The sequence below is a fragment of the Dreissena polymorpha genome, chromosome 12 (assembly GCF_020536995.1).
Source record: "Dreissena polymorpha isolate Duluth1 chromosome 12, UMN_Dpol_1.0, whole genome shotgun sequence".
Lineage (NCBI taxonomy): Eukaryota > Metazoa > Mollusca > Bivalvia > Myida > Dreissenidae > Dreissena > Dreissena polymorpha.
The window spans coordinates 31,543,982-31,556,481 of NC_068366.1; the positions used below are offsets into that span (position 1 = coordinate 31,543,982).

A 12,500-nucleotide genomic window follows, 5' to 3' on the forward strand; every position below is an offset into this window, starting at 1 on the left:
TACTCACTATTCAACTATTACAGCATATTAATTAATTTGACATGAGATCTATACAGGTTTCAAGCTCTTCATTAAGTCATGAGTATGATTTTTATTTTTATGTGTTTTAGTATAAATTTTTTAATCTCAGGACAAGTTTGCTTATACACTGATGTCGGAGCTTGGAGAAATTCACTTGACTACATTACCCAGCTCAGGCAGTCTGCAATACTCAAAGAAGTGAGGACTCTGAGATAAATAATTTGTACGGATCATGGTGATAAAACAACATGCATCATAGATAGCTAAATCAGGGCTTTTTCCTTCTGTGAGAATGGGCGTTTTTCACAAATTTGAGAAATTGGCGACTCAAATTTCACAATTTCAAGAAGTTTGTGACTCAAATTTTCAAAACTTAAGAAAGTTCACGACTCATTATTTCACAATTTTGAACAGTTTTTGACTCATTTGTTCACAATTTTGAACTGTTTGCGACTCTTTTTTTCACAAAAGGAGGGTTGGGGCCAAGGCCGCTCCACAAAAATAGGAAAAAAAGCCCTGTGAATGAGTACTTTGTATTAAGTAGTGTGTTAATTTTTGAAGGCATTATGAATACTATTGTGAAAATCTGTCATAGCCTAGGACTATAATTACTATATTTAATAAAACTGGTCCAAGGAATTTGACTATATACTTTTGGTAACAAAATCAAACATGTTACCACTGAGACAATCAAAAATTATAACTGAAAGCTATATTTTAAGGATATGTGAGTAATGATAATACATGTTTTGACATTATTGGAGTTTTCAGACATAAGTGGAATGTAGGGCACCTGTGTCATTTGGACATATTCTGTTTGAATCTGTGACAATTTTTTGGATATTTGTCATTTTGTTATGTAGACAATTCTCTTTGAACATTGTGGCATGCGTAAAAAAGTTTTTTCTAATGTTTATAAGGTATTGAGCTTTTCAAAGAATGAATTTGTCTGTGCCATGTATATTGTTGGCTAAGGGATTAAATTTGTCTTTAAAGGGATCTTTTCACGCTTTGGTTAATTGACAAAATTGAAAAAAGTTGTTTCAGATTCGCAAATTTTCATTTTAGTTATGATATTTGTGAGGAAACAGTAATACTGAACATTTACCATGGTCTAATATAGCCATTATATGCATCTTTTGACGATTTTAAAACCTAAAAATTATAAAGCGTTGCAAACGCGAAACGATTGAATAATTTGGAGAGTTCTGTTTTTGTCGTTAAATTTTGTGAAACTACGAATATTGCTTATATAAGGTATAAAATACGTCAAGTATGTGTACTCGGCGGAATAGCTCAGTAGGCTAAAGCGTTTTTTACTTCAGGACTCTGGCAGGACTCCAGGGGTCACTGGTTCGAAACCTGCTCCGGGCCATGTTCTTTTCCTTTTTTAATTTTATTCTTGATTTTTTACTGGAGCTTTTACGATCCAATGTTTACATTTATCAATATGAAGCATTTAATGAATAAGTTAAAAAATGCCAAAATCTGTGAAAAGGCCCCTTTAAAGTGGGGCTCATAAAAACTTTTATCTGCAATATGTGCCAGTTATCCACTTAAATTGAACAGGATGGGTCACATATAACTAACTACACCGCATTGCATTGCTGCGTGTCCCTATTTGAATGCTACACTGTCCTCAGTTTGACTTTTCACTGTCCTAATTAAATAAGATATTACTTTTTAACCAGGTTTTCCGAAGGAAAAATTAACCAGGTTTTCCGAAGGAAAAAACTGGTTATTAGATTGGCGAATGCGGGCGGGCTGGCTGGCTGACGTGCTGGCTGGCTGGCGGGCGGGCGGAACAAGCTTGTCCGGGCCATAACTATGTCGTTCATTGTCAGATTTTAAAATCATTTGGCACATTTGTTCACCATCATTGGACGGTGTGTCGCGCGAAATAATTACGTCGATATCTCCAAGGTCAAGGTCACACTTTGAGTTCAAAGGTCAAAAATGGCCATAAATGAGCTTGTCCTGGCCATAACTATGTCATTCATTGTGAGATTTTAAAATCATTTGGCACATTTGTTCACCATCATGGGACGGCGTGTCGCACGAAAGAATCACGTCAATATCTCCAATGTCAAGGGTCGCCACGACTAAAAATAGATTTTTTTAAAAACAAACTTACAAAGGGGGTTAGTTTTGTTTGTTCATTTCAAAAGTTCAGTTTGAGTTTTCTCCCTTTATCAGATTTTTTTTTCACAATGAAAACCTGGTTTTGTGACAATTTTGTCCCTTGTTATAATAATATTATACAGTTCTTGATGACTGCAGTGTCCACGACTAAGATGTTGAACCAGATGGCCTACATCCAGAACTGACGCATGGAGTTCAAAACTACATGGATAAAGGTATTCTTTTCTGTAAAAACCTTTTGAAAAAAAAGATTTCATGTACCTCAGGCTAGTTCAGTTTATAGGGAATTTGTCCATAAACCCCACATTCAAAGGTTAGATTCAAATAAAGAAGGAATTTATACATATGGAGGTGCAAAACAGCTTGGAGCAAGATATTCTTTGGTGTGAAACATGTTGAAAAAAAAAGGTTTACATATACATCCAGCTAGTTCTATTATTTTGGAACTGGTTGATCAACCTCACATGCACAAGTTGGATGACAGTGACAGTCACAATGTTTACATTTTAAAATTAATGTATGTGGCTCAATCTGTTTTCTTATGTCATGTTGTTACATGTACAGTGATGAGTCTGCATCGGTTACCTTCTAGGCAGCTACGTTCGATTCGGCTTAAGGTCACCATAGTTAGCCCAGACAGCCCTCCGGCACTTTGTCAGAGGACAGATCATCTGAGATGTGATTGAGAGTCATGAGGTAACCGCTGTGCAAATATTTGGCTCGGATCTGACAAACCGCAAAAAGTTTGCCTTTTAAAGAGTGTGGCATATCATTCCAACAAGGTACATTTTATAACAAAATGATTAAATACTTGTTATATATACATTTGTCACTGTGAGACCATTATTTAGTTTAGCTGTTCGTAATGTTATTATATTTTAATAAGAGTGAATTGAAACCTAAAATTTTTGTATTGTATTTTCACCTATATGGAACATGTGTTAGTAAATGTTTTTAATGTTTCTTATGATTCGAGACAAATAGTGTAAGCATTTTTTGTTTTGATAATATATTAATTGTAATGAGTTAAATATTTTAGAAAAATATGTACAGTACTATATGCGTAAATGCATATACTTCACATTTCTTATTTTATCCGAGGAAGAACTTGTCCAAAACACTCAAATGTTGAGTTTGTAAATATGTTTTGACATTTTTGGTGGTCAGTAGTTTTTTCAGATTCTCGTCTTGTAGTTAGTTCATGTACTGTAATAAGGTATTGATAAGAAAAGTTTATTGGTTTGGTTTAAAAATGTATGAAGCGTTTAGATGATTAATTACTTCAATGTATAACTGTCATAGACTTTATAACTGGCGATTTATTTTAAATAAAAATTAATGTTGGATTGATTGTGGCTTCAAGTCACAGAAGACATCTCAGATACAGATCATTCCTGGAGTTCAAACATCACATTAAATTATTTCATTTTTCATATGTTAATGTTTGGACTAACAATAGCAAATAAGCAAGCATATACACGTATATATATATCCAGTTCAAACTGTGTTTGATTTCAGTTATAAGTGCGGTGTAAAATATTCATATTGTATAAACCATAAACTTAAACATAACAATTACAGATGTGCATTGCCCCATCACCTTTGTCCAGCCACCTGGCAGATTCCCTGCGGAGTAGTTGTGTGCTAACTTCTCGGGTTCCATCACCAATGATGGCTTCCCCAAGGCTACAACTACATACAGAAGATGATAGTCAACATTCAGCTTGTGATGTAAGAAACGGGCATACAGCCGGCGAATATAAACCAGCACACCTTAACTGCTTGGTAGGTATGTAGTTACGAGTACATGAAACTGTTTAGTTGTTGAAAATTAAAAATTGTTTTCCCTTAAATCATCAGTAGCAACATTAGCCAATGTAAATTTTGATGTATTCTTAATTAATTTATCATGGAAACTTTGAAAAGAACAATTTAAGTGTTAATATCTGTAACATTATTGTTAATTTTATTATTAAGCTAAATAATGTTTTTGTACATTACTCTTTCTTGAATAAATTTGGGATAAAATAATTCCACTTTCCAAGCACGTGTACTTTGTACACATGTACATGTATTTGACTTTATCTGTTTGTTTTACATTTTTATACTAGTTGATAATAGTAAATGTAGTTGACAGAAATAATTGTAAACAATATTGCTGTTACTGGAAAAATCCTTATAGTGTAAGCAAACACACCTTTCCATATGGAGAGGAAATCCAGGTTCAAATCCTGGTGGGGATCCCATATAAGCAGCAACTTACATAATGTGCATATAAATTATACAAATAATAGTATATGTTGTCATAGTGTGTGATATTTAATATTCATATTAAAATAGTTATTAATTTTTTGACATTTTCTCTATCACACACACACACATACGCAATATACGCTGGCAGTGACATATTATGTATTTTTACTTTATGTGATTTATCATTAGGACACCATCATTAGCTTTACGCTTCAAAAAAGGCCCATCACTTTCTCCTGGCAATTAATTATAATTATTACCCTTTTTAATTTAAAAAGAAAAGGGTTTGTTTTCAACGAGTGTGCATCTTTTTTCAACTACAGAATCTGATGTTCATATCTTCAGTGTCTTATTATAAGGCAAATACTGAAATAAAATGAATATTTCATGCAGTTTTTGTGTCAGTTTTCATGTGCAGTGCTCATGGAAAGTGCAGGGAGAGGATCTTGCTGGAACAGGTGCTCACCCTTCAGTTGGCTCGATTGGTAGCGCCCAAGTCACTGCCAGCGCCCATGAAAGGCCAGATGCCCTGGAGATGGGAACCACTGACACATGATCAGTTCCCCATCTAGAGCAGCACTAAAGGCGACCTCCATAAAGCCTACTTTCTGGAATACATCTGTGTGCAGAGCTTGTACATCAAGTTGAAGACTTACAATTCATCTCATTGACAGTGATACAACATTTAAACAAAACCGTTTTATGACTGAAAAATCTAAATAAAAACAAAATATGTTGTTGCCTTATACCAGTGTCATGGCACACTGGTCGCTTTACTATATGCTGCAATAAATTGCTTCTTTTCAAGGATGAGGCTTTGTTGACTGCTTTAATAAATATATAATGTAAAATTACCTGCTCAACTATGAAATTATATGAATCAAATATTGTGTACAACTACTGCTTGCCTCATTAAAAAAACACAATATGAAGCTTCATTACTAAATGTGTCCGCAAATTTTTATTCCCGATTCTGATCAGTGACTCCTTTGTGTAGCTTATGTTTAACGACTGTTCAGTTTAGTTGCTTTTTTGACCAAGTTAGTTATTTATCAAATACAGTGTACTTTTCTAATCATTTTGCTCTATGTTGTATAAAGTTACTGTTCAAAATGAATCTGGGGTCCGTCTTATCAAAGATCGTACGACAATGTTAACTTACGATTGAATTTTGTAATTTAAAAATATAAGTGATTATGATCTGTATGTTTCAAATATAAAGCATATCTAACAGCTACTTCTGGAAATAAATGGAAATGTTCAACAAAAGTAATTATAAAAGTGACGGTTACATATTTATGGCGCTTCGAAAATTGCATCGTAAGGTGAGAATGTCGTACGAAGTTTGATAAGACGGGCCCCAGATATCTAAGATGAGTATTGTCTAATCTTTTTTAATTAAAATCACTTGTCATAAATATAACTTCCTGGGCTAGTTTTCAAAATTGCATATGCATTGCGCAAAATGTTTGTTCATTTGAATTCAAGTGTTTCAACAGTCAATAAATTAATATTAAATAAAAACAGTTTTAGTTGAATAATAATTGATGTTTTGGCTATTCGGTCTTTTTTACACTTACACAGTATTTCTATACAATTGCGGATAGAATTGAATTACAGATTGATATTATTTGACTATTTGACAATTTAAATTCTACTGATTAATATACACAATCGAATAATTAACATGTATCTGAAAATCAAGAATAAATACAGTAACTTATTGTTATGAGTTATTACGGATTAAGTTCATATTGTATATTAATGTACATATATATCTTGTATAGTTGGTTGCTCATTCGATGATGCAGCCTGTCAAGTTTATAAATGAAGGTCACTCGCTGAATGCCAGATATATCCAAATCTTTCATTTACATTTAATTGATTGTATGTCTTTAATATAATTAACGGGTACTTCAAATATAGAAATGTTTTAAAATAGGTATCGTAAGGAAAAAAATAATCATAAGGTCCGTTTTGCGATAGACGTCTGCAGTCGAACATGAATTTTGCTATTATAATAACCGTGTAAATAAAAACTATACGCAACTACAGTGCCTTTAACGATAATCGATTTTTATGCCCCCGAAGGAGGGCATATAGTGATCGGACCGTCCGTCCGTCTGTCCTTCCGTCACACTTTGCGTTAAGGTTTCTCAAAATGCTCATAACTACTATGTCCCTTGAGATATAACCTTCATAATTGGTATGCATGTGTATGTGGAAAAGGCCTTTCCATACGCACAAACATGTTGACCCCTGTGACCTTGACGTTCAACCTAGGGTCCGCATTTGGGTTTCGAAATCTACGTTTAGGTTTCGAAAAATGCTCATTACGTCTATGTCCCTTGAGATATAACCTTCATATTTGCTATGCATGTGAATATGGACAAGGCACCATATGCACACAAACTTTGATCCCTGTGACCTTGACCTTGAACTTAGGGTCCGCGTTAAGGTTTCGAAATCTGCGTTTATTTTTCGAATTATGCTCATAACTTCTATGTCCCTTGAGATATAACCTTCATATTTGGTATGCATGTGTATATGGACAAGACCTTTCCATACGCACACACATTTTGACCCCTGTGACCTTGACCTTGAACTTAGGGTCCGCGTTTAAGTTTCAAAATCTGCGTTTATGTTTCGAACAAAGCTCATAACTTCTATCAAGCGTTTTTAGGGGGCATAAGTTATCCTATGGTGACAGCTCTTGTTTTCTATATAAATATATATATATATATATATATATATATATATATATATATATATATATATATATATATATATATATATATATATATATATATATATATATATATATTATTCAAAACGATGCACTACTGCAAATGATGTTCTGTGCACTCGAAGTGTCACATTAACAATCCTTTACAATTATGAAGTTAAATATTTCTTTTATAAAATCGTACCCTATGTGATAAGCAATCATTTTATAAATACTTCAAAAGCTTAAGTAAAAATTAACGAACACCTATTCTCATTGATCAGCTATCGCGTGTGCATCTAATAGCTATTGCATGCGCACGTTATCACTCTTACGTGCACACTTAATAGCTATCGCATGCGCACGTATTAGCTATATCATTCTAACACAGTAACTGTAGCGTGCGCTCATAATTTTATTGCGAACATGATCAATACTATCGCCCGCGTATGTAATACTATCAAGAGCGCACGTTATAATAGTGTAACGCACATAATAACTTAAGTGTGTGCACGTGATAACTATCGCGTACTCGCGTATTTACTATCACTTATGAAATAGCTCTCTTAATATCGCTGAACCATTATATCCCAGTTTCAGCATATCGGTCTTTGCATGGCGCACTCACGACCTCCAAGATATACACAGAACGCAAAGGTGCTCGTTATGCAGTCGCCGGCAACGTTTGGCGCAGCGACTAGGCATAGGCGCCATGTCGCCGCGATTACTTTGACCTTATTTCAAATAGGGTCGCCGTTCAAATGCATTGAATATGACTTTTGCAAGAGGCTATAAAGAGAGTGCGTATGAAACGCCGTAGAAACACATCTTTGGCATCGTTATCTCTACAGGCGCTGTATAGACGCGCTAGAAAACGTTTAGGGTCGGAGCCATCGGCGTGATGTGTTGGCGTCCTTCAAACCTGCTTATACACCTATAAGATGTCAGAAAGCAGCCACCAAACCAACATACATAAGGATATAGCGTCTGTTAAAAGCTTGCTTATCAACATTGCAATGCAAATGTATATTTACATGTTTTAACTTAAGACATATTTTAAATACATGTAGACATGTCGACATATAATACGCTGTCATTAGTGACAGGTCACACTGTCCTCAGTTATGGATCACACTGTCCTCAGTGATGGGTCACACTGTTTTCGATGGTCGGTTGCCAAAAAATAAAAATAAGCTTTGTTTTGGATCCTGCGTCCCTTTTCACAAACATTTAGAGTCTGAATCCGATACTAAAATACAAGTTACTAAACTGTGAGACATCTTCAGCTAGAAAATTGTTTTACTCTACCTGGTCATCTAAGTGTTGTCAACACTGTGATTGATTTGATGTTTTTGACAATAATATAATTGTATATACGCTATATAATTCTTTTGAGTCTTAAATAAAAAATCTGTATATTTATGAAAATGATGAAGTTGTGAAATAGTACGTGATTTTAAATCATATTGCCCTCATATAGTGCAATCTATGCGGAAAACGTACGGCGTCTGCGCAAGGCTGCCCCAGTGGTATTCGTCACCGCTGTTAGTTTAAAAAACTCATAGCAAGCAGATTACATCACGACTCTTGTCAATTTGTATATGCATTTAATAGCGGTGGGTAATATTATTGCGCACGTTATCACTCTTGTGTGCACATGTAATAGCTATCGCATGCGCACGTAATAGCTATCGGTCTCACATAGTAACTAAAGCGTGCGCTCGTAATTTTATTGCGAACATCATTAATACTATCGCCTGCGTATGTATTACACACACTATGTAAGTCATGAAATTTGGATACACACTAGGCAAGTCACTACACTGGCATACAAACTATGCAAGTCACTACACTGGCATAACGAACTAAGATAGTTACTTCATTGGCATACAAACTATGGAAGTCACTACAGTGGCACACACACTATGTAAGTCATGAAATTGGCATACACACTAGGCGAGTCAATACAATGGCATAAAACTTTGGAAGTTACTACATTGGCATACAAACTATGCAAGTCACTACAGTGGCACACACACTATGTAAGTCATGAAATTGGCATGCAATGATACACACTAGGCATGCCACTTCACTGACATAAAACTTTGGAAGGTACTACATTTGCATAACACTATACAAGTCACTACAGTGGCAAAAACACAATGTAAGTCATGAAATAGGCATACACATTAGGCGAGTCACTACACTGGCATACACACTAAGTTAGTTACATTTTCATACAAACTATGCAAGTCACTACCGTGGCACACACACTATGTAAGTCATGAATTTGGCATGCAGTAATACACACTAGGCAATTCACTACACTGGCATAAAACCTTGGAAGGTACTGCATTTGCATAACACTATATAAGTCACTAGAGTGGCACACACACAATGTAAGTCATGAAATTGGCATACACATTAGGAGAGTCACTACACTGGCATACACACTCACTAAGTTACTACATTTTCATACAAACTATGTCACTACAGTGGCACACACACAATGTAAGTCATGAAATTGGCATGCAGTGATGCAAACTAGGAAAGTCACTACACTGGCATAAAACTATGAAAGTTACTACATTGGCATACATACTATGCAAGTTACTACAGTGGCACATACACTATGTAAGTCATAAAATTGGCATACACACTTGGCAAGTCACTACATTGGCATACAAACTAAATAGGTTACTTCATTGACATGCAATTGGCATACACACAAGGCAAGTCACTACACTGGCATAAAACTTTGGAAGTTACTACATTGGCATACAAACTATGCAAATCACTACAGTGGCACACACACTATGTAAGTCATGAAATTGGCATACACACTAGACAAGTCACAACACTGGCATACAACTTTGGAATTTACTACATTGGGGTATGTATGTACGCAAACTTTTTGGCAGCAGTATAGTGAAGTTCTCTTTTTGTCAGTAAATCTAAGTACGTTTCATATTCTAGTGATGTGTTGAGTACCCTATACATATCTAAAACTGAACTATTATTCATATTGTCAAACCATTCTTGTTTAAATGTTTCTATAATTCTACATTTAAATTCACATAAAAACGAATTTGTACTAATCGTATTTACATTTTCGAATGTATTAGAAAATCAATAATCATTTAACAACTTTTTTGTACATTAGATACCCATTTTGTAAACCGTTTATTACAAACATTGATTGCTTGGTTATACACAGTTTGCATGATAATATGTTTACTATTAACAACTTTAAGCCAATATTTTATAATACGAACATATATATTTGCATACAGTGGGTGTCTACCTAATTATCCATACAGCGTGGTATGACATGTGTTGATTTTAACATTTAACAACATTTTGCAAAATTTTAATTGAATGCTTCGGTTTGTTTAAGCTGACAGAACGACTTATCGGGCGATCTGCTATGCAGCTTTTTACAACGTGAATTACAATAAAAAATGTCTTCACACGCATTTTAATTATTTAAACTATTACGGTAAATAATTTGAAATTCAGTGAACAGTAATAAGACACGAAGCATGGTTATATCGTTTGATACGTATGTCGATTAAATAAAAAAATAATCTATATAAAAAAGCGCTTACCTTTGATTTATAATAAGAACGTGAGTCCGCCTTATATCGGTAGACCGCTGTATGCGATGGACATCAACTTCTCAAACAGAACGTCATGGAGACGATTTAGTATTGCTTTGTTTGTGATGTCCATGGCTCTCAAACATACACCGGAATAACACGATATTACACGCAATGATTATGAGGGATGGAATACCCTTTTTCCCGATCTTTCATTCATGGCCATTCTCCTGCTTAAGATTTCATTTTAAAATAAAGATCGCAACTATGTTAATAGTAACAATGAAAACACTTTTTGGGAAATAATTTGTGTCTACATGGTCACCATAAACTAAAATTCTATGTCCAGACATGCATACAATTATTTAAGTACAACAGTTCACAAAGCAAAATAAAAATGTTGCTAAAATAGGTGAAAATAACCATACATTTTGAATAAAATCTATGCTCATTCATTTTCGTTCTAAAATCGATATTCAATGTTCATTATAAACACATATTTTACTCAAATTGTTTTGTAAAATTTACAGATTTGTGCTGAGAAGTTTGCAAATTACTGTTATCTTATGAAAACCTTTATACATAATTGAGTTGCGCATGACAAGTTACAACACATAGTATAAGGATAGGCATCAAACAACTGCAAATTAAAAGATCTCTGATCGGGGTGTAGTAGTTTCATATTGTGTTGCCAAAATGATCGTTAAATAACTAAACGTTGGATTAAAGAAACAAACACGTTAAGATTAATGAAAGAACGTGACTATTTATCCAGTAAATTCAATTTCACATTTTAATTATTGTGATTTTTTTTAATAAATATTTTGGCCAGATTGTACCAGACTACTTGTACGCAATTATGCAAAGATAATGTTAAAAAGCAAAATAGAAACACGTTGTGTACGGTTAATTAAAATATAACATATACATGTACTGCTGATTGTGTACCAAGGTTCTTTCTGAACGTTTTTCACATTATATAGTTATTTTTATGCTTTGCAATTTATTTTCACGTACGTACATTAACGTATTTGAACAGTTTAGAGATTTCAGCCCTCTTTATTAAGGGTACTTCGAACCCCGATTTTGCCCCAAAATCCGATTTTTAATAGGTGTATAAAATAATATATAATGCATCGAAAGGATTATCAATATATGATGTACAACAAATGTTTTTATAATTAAAGTATTTTAAGAAGAACATTTAGTTGCGAAAAAAAACAATTGAAGAAAATGAGGCTCTTTGGATCTTCAGTCAAATGCGTAACCGCTTGGCTTAATTGCTAATAAGTATGACTGTATACATGTATGAGCTTTAATCAAGTACATTAAGTTAGGTTGTATAAGATTTGATAATTTTATTTCAAACAAAAAATAATACACGTTTATTAACATCCTGGCATCACCCGTTATCCATATCAACTTATGGATTACCGTTTCCGCTTAATGGTTTATTTCATCGCCCAGGTTATTGGAGTTGAACGACGTACGATGACGTTTTATGATTTGAAATTACAAAAATATCAATGACTTTTTAGGATTCGGAAAGTTCTGACTAAAATAAAAATATCAACCAAATGTCATCGTGTATCAATAATCCTTAATGCAACTTATCTTTTAAAGTTGTGTTATACGTTAATATAAAAATGCGTGTTGTCTTTTTTTATTATTATTACTGTCGTTTTTGACGTTTTCACATTCTTGAGCGCAGTACATTTACATAATATTTTATATTTTACTGGGGTATTTGGTAAAGAGAT

The 12,500-nt window shown here is 33.9% G+C and overlaps 1 protein-coding gene and 1 long non-coding RNA gene across 2 annotated transcripts in view; one reads left to right on the forward strand and one right to left on the reverse strand.

Annotated features, from left to right (window-relative positions):
- Positions 1 to 26, reverse strand: part of LOC127852499 (sushi, von Willebrand factor type A, EGF and pentraxin domain-containing protein 1-like) — a 34,376-nt gene extending 34,350 nt beyond the window's left edge. The window contains exon 1 of the mRNA XM_052386457.1: positions 22 to 26. Within this exon, the coding sequence (XP_052242417.1) occupies positions 22 to 26 (5 nt within the window). The remainder of the gene's footprint in view (positions 1 to 21) is intronic.
- A 122-nt stretch (positions 27 to 148) lies between these two features.
- Positions 149 to 3,900, forward strand: LOC127854254 (uncharacterized). The gene is made up of 4 exons (XR_008036990.1): positions 149 to 219; positions 2,302 to 2,378; positions 2,756 to 2,945; positions 3,745 to 3,900. It is a non-coding gene; the product is annotated as an uncharacterized LOC127854254 (long non-coding RNA).
- Positions 3,901 to 12,500: the final 8,600 nt, after the last annotated feature.